At 43.4% G+C, this 17,925-nt stretch overlaps 1 protein-coding gene across 22 annotated transcripts; it reads left to right on the top strand.

Annotated features, from left to right (window-relative positions):
• The first annotated feature begins 691 nt into the window (after positions 1-691).
• Positions 692-14,438, top strand: ZNF470 (zinc finger protein 470). 22 transcript variants are annotated; one of them, XM_070063416.2, is made up of 7 exons: positions 692-1,236; positions 1,657-1,758; positions 4,557-4,606; positions 6,008-6,059; positions 8,785-8,911; positions 9,063-9,158; positions 12,387-14,438. In XM_070063416.2, the coding sequence occupies exons 4-7, from the start codon at positions 6,039-6,041 to the stop codon at positions 14,252-14,254; spliced, it is 2,112 nt and encodes a 703-aa protein (XP_069919517.2). In that variant the 5' UTR covers positions 692-1,236; positions 1,657-1,758; positions 4,557-4,606; positions 6,008-6,038; the 3' UTR covers positions 14,255-14,438. The 22 variants fall into 22 exon arrangements, 21 of the variants coding, with proteins under 21 accessions (XP_069919517.2, XP_089176062.1, XP_089176057.1 ...); XM_089319936.1 differs by having other exon boundaries at positions 5,951-6,059; positions 8,804-8,911; XM_089319931.1 differs by having other exon boundaries at positions 5,951-6,059.
• The last annotated feature ends 3,487 nt before the right edge of the window (positions 14,439-17,925 follow it).

Below are 17,925 nucleotides of genomic sequence, written 5' to 3'. Positions count from 1 at the left end.
AGTTCCAGAGACTGCCAGGTCAAAGAAGTGGGGGAGGGCGCGGCGCTGTGGTGTAGCGGCTAAAGCTGGCGCCGGTTGGAGTCCCGGCTGCTCTGCTTCCAATCCTGCTCTCTGCTGTGGCTTGGGAAAGCAGTAGGAGATGGCCCAAGCGCTTGGGCCCCTGCACCCACGTGGGAGACCTGGAAGAAGCTCCTGGCTCCTGGCTTAGGATCGGCGAAGCTCCAGCCGTTGCCACCAATCGGGGGGGTGAACCAGCGGACAGAAGACACCTACCTCTCTCTCTCTCTCTCTCTCTCTCTCTCTCTTCCCCCCTCCCCCTCCCCCTCCCTCCTTCCCTCCCTCTCTGCTTCTCCTTCTCTCTGTGTGTAACCCTGACTTTCAAATAAATACATACATTTTTTAAAGAAAGAATCACTGGGCCGGTAGATCAGTTCTTACGAAGGTCCCCTGCGCGGCCCGCAGACGTCCATTCGGTGTGCTCAGGTGGTCTTCCCTTGCTGGAGCGCCAGCTGGGCGATGTCCACTCCCTCGTCTCTAAGGGCAGTAATCCCACCTCGGGGGTCCCACCCGTGACCTAATCTAAACCCACCTACCCTCCAGAGGCTCCATATCTTGCCTGCGAGTTGAGAAGACCCGTTTAGCCCATAATACAATCCGCTGTGTCATCTGAGGCTGCTAATGTTTAATTTTTTTTTAACTGAGCACCCACTTTGTGCCCAATACTCCTTGGTCCTCGAAATTATAATCCCGAACAAGACCGGATGAAGCTGTGTGGGCCGAAGCAGGATCTGACTGAACTCTCATTCTAGCGGGGGGAGGGTAGATTATGTCACAGTGGTATCTGGTAGGCTTGAAATAAAACAGGCCACGAATCCAGTCCGCAAGTGCACACATCGGGCAAGTCAGTCTCCTCCGGCCGCCCGCCCGCCCACCGCGTCTGGACGCCGGCCCTCCCCAGGCTGCGATCCCGGGCTCGTCCTGCAGAGCCTGCACACAGGTCGCTGGAAGGCTCGAGAGCGCGGCTCGGTCATGAGGGCGGCGTGTACTTCTGGGGCCCGCCCGGGTGATCCAGACACCCACGGTGGGGAAGAAGGCGGCGACCGACTTCCGGAAGCCCCGCCTCTGTCGGGGAACCACACTTCCCAGGGCCCCTTGCGGCGGGCACACTCACTTCCGGCAGGGACGGAAGTCGGAGTGAGGGCGGGACCCGGGCTCGTCCCGTGGGGACCCGAGGAGGTGCTGAGGGCTCGCGGGGGGCGGGCGTGAGGGCGCCCGAGGGACTTGGCGACTGTGGGACGGGTCGTGTGCGAACGTGAGGGTGTGACTGGGAGCAGGGGCCGGTGTGGGCGGCGCGGGCAGGGGCGTGTGCGCCTGTGGCTGTGCGTGGGAGCGTGTGCGGGACGGTGTGCACGGGAACGAGCGAAACGGACGTGACGGAGCTGGAAGCGCTCCTGCAGGAGAACCCCCGCCCCGTCCTCTGCGGGTGCCCGGTGGGGGCCGAACCCCTGGAGCCCTGGTCCAGTGAGGAGGGCGGGGGCGGGGGCTGCCTGGAGGGGCGGAGACCACGGGGACTTACTAAGGGGTCTGCACTTGCCCAGAGTCCAAAACCCGTGTCTCCTCCACTCCACCCCCACCCCACCCCCCCGGCCCCTCCAGCTCTGGGTATCACCCGATCGAGAGGATACTGTCCTCTTAGGACACAGGACGTGACCTCCGGGTGCTTTGCTGCTCTTCGAAGGACCTCAGCATTTTGAAGAGGTAGGCACGGCGCACAGCTTCCTTGAGAAATGCTGAGGGATTCCAGTCTTTCCATAGCTCAGTCACCTGCTTGTCAATGGAAGAAAATATTCTCACTCTTCCAACATCTCTCCTCCGCAGCTCTGTCCCCTTGCCTCCCCCGCTCCTCAATCATTAAAGAGGGGAAAGACTTGCTGCCCATAAACATTGCTTGTCTTACTGCACGCAATCATAATAGCTAATGTTTAAGGCGTGCCTGCTATGTGCCAGACGCAGTTCTAACGCCTTTGGGGAGTATTAGCACCGAACCTGACAACGTTGTGAGTTAGGAGCTCCCTCATCTCCCTTTTACGGTCAGAGAGGATACCCGCTAGTAAATGGAAGAGGGGTTCAGATCCAGGACGGGCGGGTCCAGAGTGCCCCTCTCTGCTGGCTGTCTTTTAATCCCCTAAACCAGTGCCCAAGGTGGTACGGTTTGTTTGTTTGATTTTTTTTTTTTAAGATTTATTTTTATTTATTTGAAAAGCACGCTTCCAGAGAAAGGGAGAGACATACAGAGAGATCTTCCATCTGCTGGTCTACTCCCTGCATGGCCACAGGGCTAGGGCTGGGCCAGATGGATGCCAGGAGCCAGGAGCTTCCAGGCCTCGCATGTGCTCCACTTCTGACCCACCTCCCTGCCAACAGCCTGGGAAAAGCAACAGAAGATGGCCCAAGTGTTTGGGCCCCTGCCACCCACATGAAGCTCCTGGCTTCTGGCATCAGCCTGGCTCAGTGCTGGCCATTGCAGCCATCTAGAGAGTGAACCAGTTGCTGGAAGATCTCTGTCTCTCTCTCTCTCTCTAACTCTTTCAAATAAATAATAATCTTAAAAAAAAAAATCCATCCCTAAAGAACTTAGGGTCCTGGGAATGTATACATGTCAATGCAGTCATTTTTTTTAAAGATTTATTTATTTTATTTGAAAGGCAGAGTTACAGAAGGCAGAGAGAGAGAGAGAGAGGTCGTTCATCTGCTGGTTCACTCCCCAGATGGCTGCAACAGCCGGAGCTGTGTTGGTCTGAAACCAGAAAACAGGAGCTTCTTCCAGGTCTCCCACGTGGGTGCAGGGGCCTAAAGAATTGGGCCTTCTTCTACTAATGCAGTCATTTTTGCATTAGTAACTGAAGAAAAATGGCAGCCTTTTAAAGATTTTTAAGATTAGGGGACAAAAAGAAATTAGAAGGACCCAAATCAAGAATGTATGGTAAATTCCTAGTGATTTCCCATTGGAACTCTTGCAAAATTGCCCTTGCTTGATGAGGGGAACCAACAGTAATATTGTGATGGAGAACTCTGATTAAGCTGTCTTGGATATTTGACTAACTTTGGAAAAATAAGCAGATGTTACCATACTTTGGCCCTCAGGGAAGTCAGCAAGCAAAAGGTCTTGAAAATCCCAAAAAAATGTTGCTGTGGCCTTTGCCCTTGACTGGTCCGCTTCTGCTTTGGCTAGACCTCTTCTGCTTCTTGATAGCCATTGCTTTTATTACGGTTTGTCATCAGGATCATACTGCTACAGCCACGGTTTATCTCATAATTTTTTTGGAGAAACGCTTTAGGATCTTGAATGTGCTTGTTTAAAATTTCTATTGAATGATGGGCATTTGGCCTGGCAGTTAAGGTGCCCATGGCCCATAAATGCCCGGGTTCAGTCCCCACTCCAGTTCCTGATGCCAGCTCTTGCCACTGCACACCCTGGCTGAGGTAGTTGGATCCTTGCCACCAATGTGAGAGACCTGGATTGAGTTCCTATTCCCAGCATCGGCCGTGGCCCAGTCCCAGCCATTGTGAGCATTTGGAAAATGAACCAGCAGACGGGAACTCTGCGTGTGTGTGTCTCTCTCCCTTTTCCCCTCTTTCTCTCTCCCTCTCTCACCCCACCCCAAAGTGTGTGTGTTTGCTTATCAAATTTTAAAAAAAGATTATAAAAATAACAGACTTCCATTGAAAGGTTTGCTCTTTTCTATAACTGTTCTGGATGCAACTGTAGCTGATCTGGGTGCAACAATTTTGGCATCCATCAAGCAGCAAATTGGCTCAACTTTAATTTTTCAGTCAGTATTTTGAACCAGTTGTGGTATTGGCTGTTGTCTCTGCAGTCAGTCATCAGTCGTCTGCAGGTAGGACACAGGGTTAATTTTTTTGTGCAAGTTGATGTGGATGGTATATTGCTAGAGGCTTTGCCTTCAGCATCTTCTGGTCCCTTTTTAAAATGAGGTGCCTGTTTGTAAGTGCTGATTTCTTTGGACCACTATCTCCATAAACATTTCCTTAAGTATCAGTGTTTTAGCATTTTCCCACCCAAGCTTCACTATAAATTAGATATTTGTTCTTGCTTCAATTTTAGTAAAATGTATGTTGCTGTCAAAGGGACTGTTTGTAAAGTGAGGCCTCATCCTTCTTAGTGCCTCAGACTAGATCTTGTTCAAACTTATGAGGTGCTGTGAGTTTATTTGGTGCAAAAAATGAATCCAGGTGATTTTTTTTTCACAACCTGCATCTTCCTTGAGCTTTTGGAAAGCCCCTCTGGTATCTTTGTTAGTAATGAATGTGTGGGTTTGAGAGAGAAAAGGAGAGCAAGAGAGAAAGTGTTCAGAACACAAGGAACCCCCAGTTGTAATTACAGTCTCAGAACAAGTGCCTGGACGTGCGTCTGGGAGGGCGGTGGGGTGGGGTGGGGTGGGGGTGGGGGTGCAGAAGCTGAAGGGCAGCGAGTGTTTCTGTGCTGTGATTATTAGAGCTACTCAGTCTCTCCGTATTCTTTTCTCCTCTGCCAGCTTTGCCCTCTCACAGTGAAGCCCTTCTCCAGATGAAAAGTCAAGAAGAGGTAAAAAAGGCAGGAGCTGAACTTCTTAAAGCCATGACCCCGGTAAATCAGAGTGCTCTCTCGTCTCTAAAGTATGATCTCCCCCATTACAAGATTTGATAGTATTTGTTCCCATCTGAAAACGACGTAAGAGTTCCATAGTATGGCTGTTTTTGAGTTCTTCCATTTCTGATGATTGATGGAGCCACAGGAATAGACTTAGCCAGCCAGTGCCTTTTCAGATGTCCCTTCTCCCTACCTGATATTTATTTATTTTTTAAAGATTTATTTATTTATTTGAAAGGCAGAGTTATGGGGAGGCAGAGGCAGAGAGAGGTCTTCCATCCACTGGTTCACTCCCCATGTGGATGCAATGGCCAGAGCCGCGTCAATCCGAAGCCAGGAGCCAGGAGCTTCTTCCGGGTCTCCCATGTGGGTGCAGGAGCCCAAGGTCTTGGGCCATCTTCCACTACTTTCCCAGGCCATAGCTGGATCGGAAGTAGAGCAGCCAGGGACTTGAACTGGCACCAATATAGGATGCTGGCACTGCAGACAGCGGCTTTACCCGCTATGCCACAGCACTGGTACTTATTTATTTATTTTTTAAAAGATTTTATTCATTTATTTGAAAGGCAGTTACGCAGAGGCAGAGAGAGAAGTCTTCTGTCTGCTGGTTCACTTCCCAAATGGCCACAATGGCTGGAGCTGGGCTGATCCAATCCAAAGCCAGGAGCCAGGAGCTTTTCTGGGTCTCCCAGGCAGATGCAGGGACCCAAGGACTTGGGCCATCCTCTGCTGCTCTCCCAGGCCATAGCAGAGAGCTGGATCAGAAGTAGAACAGCTGGAACTCGAACTGGCGCCTATATGGGATGCTGGCACTGCGGGCAGCGGCTTTACCCTCTGTGCCACAGTGCCAGCCCCTTGATGTTTATTTTTCACAGAGGAAGTGACACAATATGCATCTGTCCCTGTGCTTAGTCTTTTCATAGGCATCTGACAGAGCAGGATTCTTTGGAGGAGATTTGAGAACCGCTATTACCTGGTCCTTAAGTCCCAGCCTTGACTGTCAGAGAGCTTACAACCTGTTAGAGAAATGAAAAGGCAGCAAATAATTGTACAATGTGATGAGTGTGCTCTGCCTGTATTTCTCTCCACCTGTAGTGGTGAGTTGTGGAATATTGTGGGAATGTGTCATCCGTGGTCTTCGTGCTTCCTTTCGGTGATTTAGAAGAGAAAGTGCCCTTCCTCTAGACTGGTGAAGCTGTGTGACAACCTGGCAAGTGGGAGTCTATTGTAGCCCCTTCTTGCCTCCTTGGTGAGAGAATCCCTGTGGAGGATATAGTCTGCACAACCATATCATTGCAGGGAAGAAGGATTGGGAGGACTTCACAAAATAATTAATTCCCGAATTGTTTCTTGAAGGAAGTAGAAGAAATCTGCAGGTCCAGTTAAGATGGATGACACTCTGGCCAGAGTATGTAGAGGTTTTTTCTCTCTCCCCACTTAACTCTGTAGTCATGAGAATCTTCAAATGACATTGAAGTGACAAAGAATGTTCTATATATCTATATCTATATATATAATTAATAAAATATTTAATCAGCTTAGTAATGTATTTAATTATATTAGTAACTACGATACTTAGTAGTCATTTAGTAATATGTTTAGTCAGCTCCCTGCTGTTCCAACAGAAATTGTTGTTAATGTACTATTATTTAATCAAGCATGTTAAAATGATCATACTTTTAGTTGTATTTTTGCCCTCATCTCTGATTATTTTCTTTGACTAAATCCTGGCTTTTCATTCCTTGTGGATTAGAATTTCTCAGACTTACACAATTTCAGAACATTTTTAGTATTAATATTTTTAATGCCCTAATAGAAGGACAGTGAGGGATGGATTTTGGAAATCAACCACTTAAAATTGTTTACAAACTCCTGGGCTTACTGTGAGCTGCTCATGTGTGTGTCTGACCCTAAAGATCATACCATAATCTTTTTCTTAAATTGACACACAACAGTTGTACGTATAAAATATCAGAGGGTTTTAGAAGTGAGCTAAGGAATAGACTACTGTCCACTTCTTAGGCTGGCTGCTGCTTGGTATACAATCAGGACAGAGATGATTACTTCAAAGGCTTTGAAAATGGAACTGATGTTCAAACACAACCCACACAACACTGGTTGGAACCAGCAGCCTGAAAAAAAAATTGATGTTCTCCATAGAATTTTTTTTTTTCTTTTTTGACAGGCAGAGTGGATAGTGAGAGAGAGAGACAGAGAGGAAGGTCTTCCTTTTGCCATTGGTTCACCCTCCAATGGCCGCCATGGCTGGCACTGCGCTGATCCAAAGGCAGGAGCCAGGTGCTTCTCCTGATCTCCCATGGGGTGCAGGGCCCAAGCACTTGTGCCATCCTCCACTGCCTTCCCAGGCCACAGCAGAGAGCTGGTCTGGAAGAGGGGCAACCGGGAAAGAATCCGGTGCCCCAACCGGGACTAGAACCCGGTGTGCCGGCGCCGCTAGGTGGAGGATTAGCCTATTGAGCTGTGGCGCCGGCCAATTCTCCATAGAATTTAAACAAGACACAGTCATAACAATATCCAGGATGTCAAGGATATAATCCAGAATTACTCAGCTTACAAAAAACAGGAAAACCTCAATTCACAGGGGAAAAGACAACAGATGCTAATATTGATATGACACAAATGTTGGGATTAATCTGGTAAAGATTTTGTAGCAGGTATTATAAAATGCTTTAGCAAGTAAGATTGAACAGTCGTGAAACTAATGGAAGATGAACACTCTCCTCAAAGAAATAGAAAATAAGATATGAAAAATATTAAAAATCGAAATAAATTCACTAGATGGACTAAATTAGAGAATGGAGTTGATGGAAGAAAGAATTAGTAACTTGTAGATAAATACAAATCATCTAATACAAACAACAGAGAAAAAAGATTAGAGACTTGGAGCCCTGTGGAATAATACCAAAATATTTGACAGTTATATCTTATAGTCACAAAACTAGAAGAGTAAGTACAGTGCTGTACAAGGGATTTAATTAACTAGGCCAAGACCACCTGGGTAGTCAGTATCACAGTCAGAATTATTTGGATTAACCTGACCTTTTTCCAAGTTTCATTCAAGTCTGGTATGATTTAAAACTCTTTTACTTAGGTTTTGATATAAGTGACCATGGAATGGATGAATGCCAAAACCTTGCTGATTGGTTAGGAAATGCAGCCCATGTAACAAAACACAGGTTTCCTGACATGTGCTCATATCACATGATCTCTCCTGATACTTCTCAGCAGGTTATCAAAAAATGTTCCAAACAAGTAATTCTCTCCTAACATAAATATATTTTTATATCAAAAGATAACATATTGCTAGGTATCTTCTTTTTTTTTTTTTTTTTTTTAGACACACTGCTCATTGTAAAGAGCATTAAGATTTCTTAGAAAATATCATGGAGTTTGAAATTGTGTTCATCAGGTCAGCATCCTTCCTTGTAACTTTCCATTAGAGTTCCAGAACTCTTATTTGTCCATGTGAACAGTGATCCAGCTGCTAACATAGATAACATAATGTAGCACTTGATTATGTTTTTTTAAGATTTATTTATTTGAAAGACTTGCAGAGAGAGAACAAGTCTTCCATCTGCTGGTTCACTCCCCAAGTGGCTGCAACAGATTGAGCTGGGCCGATGCAAAGCCAGGAGCCAGGAGCTGCTTCTGGGTCCCCACATGGGTGCAGGGGCCGGAGGACTTGGGCCATCTTCCACTGCTTTCCCAAGCCATAACAGAGAACTAGATCAGAAGTGGAGCATCCGGAACTCAAACCAGTGCCCATATGGGATGCTGGCACTGCAGGCAGCGGCTTTACCTGCTATGCCACAATGCCAGCCCCAGTTAAGTTGTTTTGAATATAGGCAACGTTATTTTTCATGTGGTAATGTATTATTACAGCCATTGAATTGTAAATATTTGAAGACTGGAGAGTGTCTCTCTTCTCTTTTTATACTATGTACAAGATAACTGGACAGAAAACTCCTAACTAACTGACCTGAACCCTCTGGACATTTGGTGCGATTACTCAGAGTGTTTCTATCCCAAAGTGAGAGTAGCATAACCTTTAACCTTGAGCCACATAAGGGCATGAGCATTGATTGAACACAGTTCTATTTGTATCAATTTAGGGTTCCCTGACTTTCACAGATGTGGCCATAGATTTCTCTGAAGATGAGTGGCAGTGGCTGAACCTTGCCCAGAGGAGTTTGTACAGGAAGGTGATGTTGGAGAACTACAGGAACCTCGTTTCAGTGGGTAAGAATATAATCGTCCTTTTGCCTCCCCTTGACTCAGTGCTCTTGGCATTTCCCTAAAATACCCCTCTCCCGTCAAAGCCACCTGGAATCAGTCATGGCTCTGGAATACCTGCAGCGTCACCAGTTTACCTGTCTTTTCTTATATGCAGGTCTCTGCATTTCCAAACCAGATATGATCTCCTTCCTGGAGCAAGAGAAAGAGCCTTGGGTGGTAACAGGAGACATGACGAGAGGCCTGTACCCAGGTGAGTGCAGGACAACTAGGTCTGGGAGAACCGTGCTCAAGATGTTTGTTCTCTCCGATGTTTTTCGGAAAACCTCTCAGGGCTGGTGTTATGGCGTAGTGGGTTAAGCCACCAGCTGTGATGATGATGCCACCATCCCATTTGAGCACTGGTTGGAGTCCCAACTGCTCTGCTTCCAATCCAGCTCCCTGCAAATGCGCCTGAAAAAGCAGTAAAAGATGACCCAAGTCCCTGGGCCCCTGCTCCCATGTGGGAGACCCAGGTGAAGCTCCTGGCTCCTGGCTTCAGCCTGGTCCAGCCCTGGCTGATGTGGCTATTTGAGGAATGAACCAGCAGATGTCTGTCTCTCTGTCTTTCTCTCTCTCTCTCTCTCTCTCTCTCTCTCTCCTTCTCCCTTCCTCTCTCTCCCTCCCTCTCTCTCCCCTCTCTCTGAAACTCTGAATTTCAAGTAAAATAAATCTTAAAAAAACTGAAACACCTTTCCAACGCTCTTCCAAGTTGAAACTTGTTCTACCAGCAGTTGTTGAGTGGTTCTTCTCTTCCTCACTGGTGTGACATGCCATCTTGGCTCTTAGCTACCAGATTTCCCGTATGTACCAGATTCTATTTCTGAATTCTTTTCTCCCATCTCCCTGCTTCTACTCCAGCACCATATTTTTATAGCTGTTCTTGAACTTAATCATTTCTGAATTCTTTAAAGTAACTTGTGTTTAATCTTTTGAACTGATTTAAATATTATTTTCCTCTCTTGAAAAGGTTAGTTTATTGTGTTAACATGTTTGTTTAATAAGATGTATTTATTTATTTCCAAGACAGAGTGACAGAGGTCTTCCATCTGCTGGAAGTTCACTCACCAAATGGCACAGCAGCCAGCACTGGACTAGCCTGAAGCTAGGAGCCTAGAACTCCATTCATGTTTCCTGCGTGGCAGGAACTCAAGTACTTAAGCCATCATCTGCTGCTCTCCTGGCATTTTAGCAGGGAGCTGGGTTGGAAATAGAGTAGTTGGATTCTAATTGGCACTCCATTGTGGGATGTGGGCATCCCAAGCAGTGGCTTAACCCCCTGCACCAAAATGCCCATTCCTAATATGTATTAATAGCTATATTCTTTCCTTTGCCTTTACTTATTTTTTCTCCTTTCTTCTTGCTTTGTTGCCTTTGTCTGTTTTCTCTTATTTCCCCTTCATAGTACCTTGCTCCTTGAATTGAAAAGGTTTTTAGTTTTACAAGTTGTTAACATTTATTATATCTTTATATATTTAAAATTCTATGTTAAAACTCATCCACTTGAATTTCTGAACATCATCTTTTAATACCCACATGAAAGATTAAAAAATTAGCTCACAAATATTGCCTCCCTCTTCTATGTCTACCATTTCCCCACTTAGAAGGGATCTTATAAAAGTTCATGGAAAAGATAAATTATTTTCAAAAGTATGCATGAAGTACCCTCATATATTGTCCACACTTGGATTATTGGCCCAGTTTTCTTCAAATTGTTTTTACTTGTTATTTTCCTGCCTTGCTTCTTAGCTATTTTTCTGGTTTTGAAAGCTAGATATGAACTATAGGTATATATTACGAGGAAAGGAACCAACTGTGATGATCACAGTTTATTCTGTGACCTGTGGTGTGGCCTTTTCCTGCTTTCAGCCCTCAGAGTTTGAAGAGGAGTTTTGGCAGGTCACTTGTAGTCCTTAATAAATAAGATGTGAATATAATTGAAGCAGGCATTCGGCACAGTGCTTAAAACACTGCTTGGAACACCTGCATCCCATGTCGAACTGCCTGAATTCAACTCTTGGGTTTGCTACCAATTCTTTCTCCTGAGGTGCATTCCAAGATAGTAGGTGACAGCTCAACTCCAGTCCCTGGCACCCACGGGGGAGACAGAGATTGAGTTCTTGGCTCCTGGCTTTAGCTTGGCTATATTTTGACTGTCGTAGGCATTTGGGAAGTACACCAGCAGATGGAATAATTCTATCTGCCTGCCATCTCTGTCTCTGTATCTCTGTTTCTCTGCCTTTCAAATAAAAAACAAGTATTTTTAAATGAAGAAACAACTAAAATAAGCATGCAATTAAAGGCACTATAATAAGAGCAAAATGAATCTAAGAGAAACCAAAATAAGTTGTATATGGTGAGTTACACTTTTAGCGCTAAAAATACCAATAAATAGAAAATAATAGATCTAATTAAAATAGATATGTACTTCTTTAGAGAAACATTAAAATATATAAACTATCAGGGCAAATGAGAGGAAACACAACAAAGAAATAATGATAAACACAAATGTGTAAGAACTTAAAAGGATCATAAATCTATTTTCTTCAACTATCTATTTTGAAAAGCTAAATGAGATGCATGCTATTCTAGGAAAATATAAAAATATCAATTACCATATTCAAGAAGACAGAGATTTAAAATAAGTTTAATTCATTTAATTTGAAAGAGAGACAAACAAAGACCTTCTATCAACTGGTCATTCCTCAAATGCTGCCAACAGCTGGATCTCCCCCAAGCTGAAGGTGGGAGCCTGGAACTCAGTTTGCATCTCCCACGTGGATATCAAGAGCCCAATGACATGAGACATCACTGCATTTTCCCATGGTGTACGTTAGTAGAAAGCTGGAATCAGAAGCAGGGCCTGGACTCAAATTTAGGCACTCAGACATGGCATATAGGCATCCCAAATGGCCTCTTAACCACTGTGACAAATGCCCACCTTGAGGTTAAAAAAAAAAATTTAAACAGGCTAGTTACTGTCAAATAAATATAGGAAGTTGCCCATAAACTGTCTTTCCAAGAAAAGCTAAAACCTCAAATAGTTCCACAGATCAGTTATTTAAAACATTTAAGGAAAAATACCATCAGTGTTATCTAAAAGATTCCAGGATGTAAAATAAAAGGGAGACCTTAAAAATATTTTGCTTATGAAAACAGCATAACACTTGATATCAACACTATCAAAATAGCACCAAAAAAGGAAATCACAGACATTTGTATAATTATGAATATTCATGCAAAATCTTAAGAGTTATTTTGAAATAATATACTACAGCCAATGAGGGTTTATTCTGGGAATGCAAGAATAGTTGCATCTCTTGTCTTAAGAACTGTTAACCTCCTGTGGGTTTCAATAACTATTGGATTTACATGATTCATTTTGGAAATTTCCATTCTAGGATTTAATAAAGGTGATATTTGTGTTCTTAATGTCTTTCAGACTTGGAGTATGTGTGGGTGGCCAAGAAATTATCTATGAACCAGAACATTGATAAGGAAAAAGTATCCAAGGCAGTAATAATGGAAAGACTTACAAACTATAACTTTGAACGTTCCACATTACAGGAAAGCTGGAAATGTGAAGGCCTGTTTGAGAGGGAACTGGTAAGTCAGAAAGCACATTTTGGGCAAGAGACTTTGACTCATAAGGAAGCCCTTACTGAGAAAAGAGACCACTCTAACAAATCAGAGACGTTTTTTCACCTGAATAAGCTATCTTATGTAAGACAGATTTTTCCCAAGGGAGAGAAAATATATGATTTTGATATAGAAAAGAAAAGTTTATCAACACATTCAATTGTGAAAAAATACAAGAAAACCTTTGGAGAAAAAAAACTTTTAAAATGTAATGACTGTGAAAAAATGTTCAGCAGATTCTCAACCCTTACTCTTCATCAAAGAATTCATACTGGAGAGAAACCCTTTGAATGTATTGAGTGTGGGAAGACCTTTAGCCAGAGTGCACATCTTGCTCAGCACCAGAGGATACACACAGGAGAAAAACCCTTTGAATGTACTGAATGTGGGAAGGCGTTCAACCAGAATGCTCATCTTATCCAGCATCAGAGAGTTCACACTGGAGAAAAGCCTTATCAGTGTAAGCAGTGTCATAAAGCCTTCAGCCAGCTTGCACATCTTGCTCAGCATCAGAGGGTTCATACTGGAGAGAAACCTTACGAATGTGTTGAATGTGGGAAGGCATTTAGTGATTGCTCATCCTTAGCTCATCATCGAAGGATCCATACTGGGAAAAGACCCTATGAATGCATTGACTGTGGGAAGGCCTTCAGGCAGAATGCTTCTCTTATCCGTCATCGGCGATATTATCATACTGGAGAGAAACCCTTTGATTGTATTGATTGTGGGAAGGCTTTCACTGATCACATAGGACTTATTCAGCATAAGAGGATTCATACTGGAGAGAGACCTTACAGATGTAACGTGTGTGGGAAGGCTTTTAGCCATGGCTCATCCCTCACTGTACATCAGAGAATTCATACAGGAGAAAAACCGTATGGGTGTAACGTCTGTGAGAAAGCCTTCAGCCACCGGGGCTCCCTTACTCTCCATCAAAGAGTCCATACTGGAGAGAAACCCTATGCATGCAGGGAATGTGGGAAGGCTTTTCGGCAGAGCACACACCTTGCTCATCATCAGAGAGTGCATACTGGAGAGAAACCTTATGAATGTAAGGACTGCAGCAAAACTTTCAGCCAGAATGCACATCTTGCACAACATCAGAAAATACATACTGGAGAGAAACCTTTTGAATGTCAGGAATGTGGAAAGGCCTTCAGTCAGGTTGCACACCTTGTTCAGCACCAGAGAGTTCATACTGGTGAGAAGCCCTATGAATGTACTGAATGTGGGAAGGCCTTTAGTGATGGTTCATATCTTGTTCAACATCAGAGACTCCACACTGGCAGAAGACCCTATGAGTGTCCTGAATGTGGGAAGGCATTCAGACAGAGGGCATCTCTGATTTGTCATCAAAGATGTCACACGGGAGAGAAACCTTATGAATGTAATGTTTGTGGGAAAGCTTTTAGCCATCGTAAATCCCTCACCCTGCATCAGAGAATTCACACGGGAGAGAAACCTTACGAGTGTAAGGAGTGTAGCAAAGCCTTCAGCCAGGTTGCCCATCTTACACTCCATAAGAGAGTTCATACTGGAGAAAGGCCCTACAAATGTAAAGAATGTGGAAAATCCTTCCGGCAGAGTGTCCATCTTGCTCATCACCTGCAGATTCATACTGGGGAGTCAGCCTCAATTCCCTCCTTCCTTTCCTGCCACGAAGTCCTATAGATTACTCTTCTCCGTGCCTCTGAAGTCAGTCCACTTTTCTCCTGCCTGTGTCCCATCATCAGTCTTAAGATGGATTTCTGCAGTAGTATAACTGTTACTCCTCTTGTTCCTCCCAAGTGCATTTTAACACTGTAGCCATTTAACATTTTAAAAATAAAAGTATACACATATATATACACACACATATATATAGTCATGCTGTTTTCCCATTTAAAACAACTTGCATTGAAAAGTATAATAGAAGCTCCATTTTGAAGGTTTAGCACACAATCCTTAGCATACAGCTAGTGTTGAAATGCTAGATCAGAGCTCCTCAGTGAAAGGCTTCCAGCTGTAAGTAAGTGACCCAGTAGGTCAAGTCTAAGAAGCTACAGATTTTAGGACAGAAGACGCTACACCCAGATGAATACTCTCAGAAAATACATATGATGCACTAGATAGTGGGTTTACCCCTCCCTGAGTATGAGTATGAGGACATGTAGCATTGGTATTGAGGAATTCTTAGCTCAGCTTACACTTAGAGAGTAAGCCAGGTAGAACAAAAATGTTTCATAAAACTTAGTGCTATCTATTAACAAAATTAACTGACAATCTAGAAGACTTTAATAACCATGGATTAAAAGGGTAACAGTGCTTTGACCTTTCAAGAAAGCACCAGACAATTAATTCCTTTGGTGTTCAAATTATTCTTCATGCATTAGAAATGTAATAAAATTCTCATCTTGTTCCATTAGATTGACATTACATACCCAAACAGGAAAAACATGCTCTGCAATTTGTAGATATTAAAACTTACAGGTTATTTTTAAACATGAATAAGGCTAGACTTGTCTCTGTGTAGAAAGGCTCAGGTAAAGATGTTTGTCTCTAAGTGTGTGAATCCACTGACACTCCAGTAAAAACTCTAATACATTTATTAGTTGACAAGCCGATTCTGTTTATCTGTAGATTAATGATGATAATAAGGAACATAGTTTATACTGGAATCAGTACTCTATTCAGTGACTGTTGACTAAACACCAATGTGTCAGGCACTTTTAAGTGCTGATGATAAAAATTTTTGACTTCACAAATCTAGGGGGAGAATATAAAAAATAAATACCATGATCAATATATGATATGTGCCACAAAGAGAAATAATTGAAAAGAAGGAGCGAGGGAGGGCTGGATGGGGAGTATCATGCTAGCTCCAGAATGTATGGTCATTAAAAGTGAAGGGGGAGGGGAGAACTGGAGGTAACTGTCAGACGTTAAGGACCGGATGAGAATCGTCATGGGGGTCCTAAGGCGGATATTTAATACTTTCATTGTTGAAGGATGGGCGAATTGAAGGTGTAACAATGATCATGAGGTTTCTGTTCACTCATAAATGGTGATTCAGAGGCTGGTGGAAGGGTATCTCTTACTTTGGTAATAACTTTATTGTGATATAATTCATATAACAAAATTTTAGATTAGACTACGCATCCCCCTAGCCTCTGCCTCCCTCAACAGAAGTGAAGAGATAGCTCCAATGAAGTGTACAATTCAGTGGTCTTAGTGTATTCACAAAATTGGGTAACCTAAAATCATCAATTTTAGGACATTTTCATTGACCCAAAAAGAAATTCCATGTTTTTTAGTAGCTACTCCCACCATTGGAGGGACAGTTTCTGGAGTATTCCCTTTTGACTGCTATCTGTGGCAGTATAGAGGGCCATGTGAGGTGAGCTCTTACTCAGCAAATTACTACTGGAAAATGGAGGTTTGGCACTCCCTCTTCTATTGATGGATGCATGTAGGCCAGCAGGGGGTGGGGTGAGTGGGGTTGCTCAGCATGGCAGTCTTACCTAGAGTATATGAAGCCTTCAAACTCCCTGTAGTAGAGTAAAAGTGGAGTGGGTATTTGGCACAGCAGTTAAGACTGCTTGGGATACCTACTCGCATATTAGAATGTCTGGGTTCAAGTCCTGACTCTACTCCTTATTCCAGCTTCCTGCTAATGCACACCCTGAGAGACAACAGAGGGTGGCTCAAGTTGTTGGGGCTCTGCCACCCATGTAGTGTCCCCAGCTCCTGGCACAGTCTGACCTGTGGGCAGATAGGACAGTCAGTGTCTCTCCCTCTTTCTCCCTCCTTTCTTCCCTCCGTTGGTCCTATTTAAATAAATCAAATGAATACAAGCATACAAAGAATTTTTCATTTCAGTGGGGTTGCTCAGATGCCATTGGGACATTAACTCACTGGAAAAAAGGTCTTGACCTCATACACTAATGAAGATCTAAAAGAGTAAATATCTAAATGTGTGAGATGGGCATTCACCCTAGTAGTTAAGATGCCTGCATTCCATGTTGGAGTACCGGGGTTAAGTACCAGCTTCCTGTTAATGCAGACCCTGGGAGGCAGGGCTAAGAGCTCAAGTCATCGGGTCCCCACCACCCGCCTGTGAGACTTGGATTGAGTTCCTGGCTCCTGGCTTCATTGCTGCCCAGTCCCAGTTGCTGCAGGCATATATGGAGTGAGCCAGTGGATGGGAACCACCAACTCTCTTCCCCTATGCCTGCCTCTCAAGTAAGTTTAAAAAATTACATTGACATGTAAAGCATTAAAGTACAAGGAAAACTAATATTTCTGTAATCTTGATTTGAGATAGATCATACGCATTATAGCAGGAGTTGATATTTGGCTGTATAAAATTTATGCAGTGGAAAATGGCAGCAAATGAGAGACTGTAGGTGTTTGCTACAATTAAAACAAAGGACAATAATCCTTAATATTCAAAGTAACACCTGCAACTTAGTGGAGAAAGTTAATTGTTAGTTCACAGAAGATAAAATACAGGAAACTAATGAAAATTAGCCAATGTCACCAAATAGTCAAGGAAATGCAAATTAAAGTGAAATACATACTTTTCCCTAAAAAGATTGATTTTGGATTGCAGAAGAGTGATAATATCCTGTGTTGGCAAATGTGTAGAGAATAAGACAGTGCCATTGTTGTTTATATACATTGCTGTATGTATACCACTTGAATCAGTGTTCTCAGAAACCAGTTTATAGAGGTAGATAAATGTATAATGGCAAAAAGAAAAGTTTTTTAATGATAAACTTAGAAACAACCTAAATATCCATCAGTTAGGGTAATGGGTAAATTAATTACAAGGTTTTCATTAAGTTGAATTTTTACAACTGTTTAAAAAACAAATATAAATGTAAATAGCCATAGAAAGATAGTTATGTACTACTAAATGATAAAATAACATACCTGCATTGTAGTGCAAACTCATAAAACCAAAAATTAAAGTACTTGTTAGAGAAGGCATCTCTCTCTCTGCCCAGTTTCCTTCTTTTGGCTGTTTCTCGTGTCTTACGTTTAACTTCTGGGTAATTGCACACATTCTACCATATGGTTCTGACCTGGCCAATCCCATTTTCAGATCTGGAATTTGAAAGTCATTTGAATCTGTGTCATTCAATGGCAGCTCCTTAAATGATGCCAGTGTTGTGGCTGTGATCTTTGGAGCCACCCTGGATCTTATGTTTTCCACAAATATGATTCCTGAAATCACATAATCACCTATTATCATTTCAGTACTTCATTGCTGGGCAGTTTCTTGCAGCTACAGAAACTAACCCATCACAGAATTTGGTAGGAAGATTGGGTAGTAGGCAATAGGACCTTTGGAAAATTTG

The sequence above is a fragment of the Oryctolagus cuniculus genome, chromosome 18 (genome assembly GCF_051225735.1).
Source record: "Oryctolagus cuniculus isolate XC-2025 breed Fujian yellow rabbit chromosome 18, ASM5122573v1, whole genome shotgun sequence".
Lineage (NCBI taxonomy): Eukaryota > Metazoa > Chordata > Mammalia > Lagomorpha > Leporidae > Oryctolagus > Oryctolagus cuniculus.
Note: the sequence above shows the minus strand (reverse complement) of the source record. Positions and strands in the feature narration are given on the sequence as shown.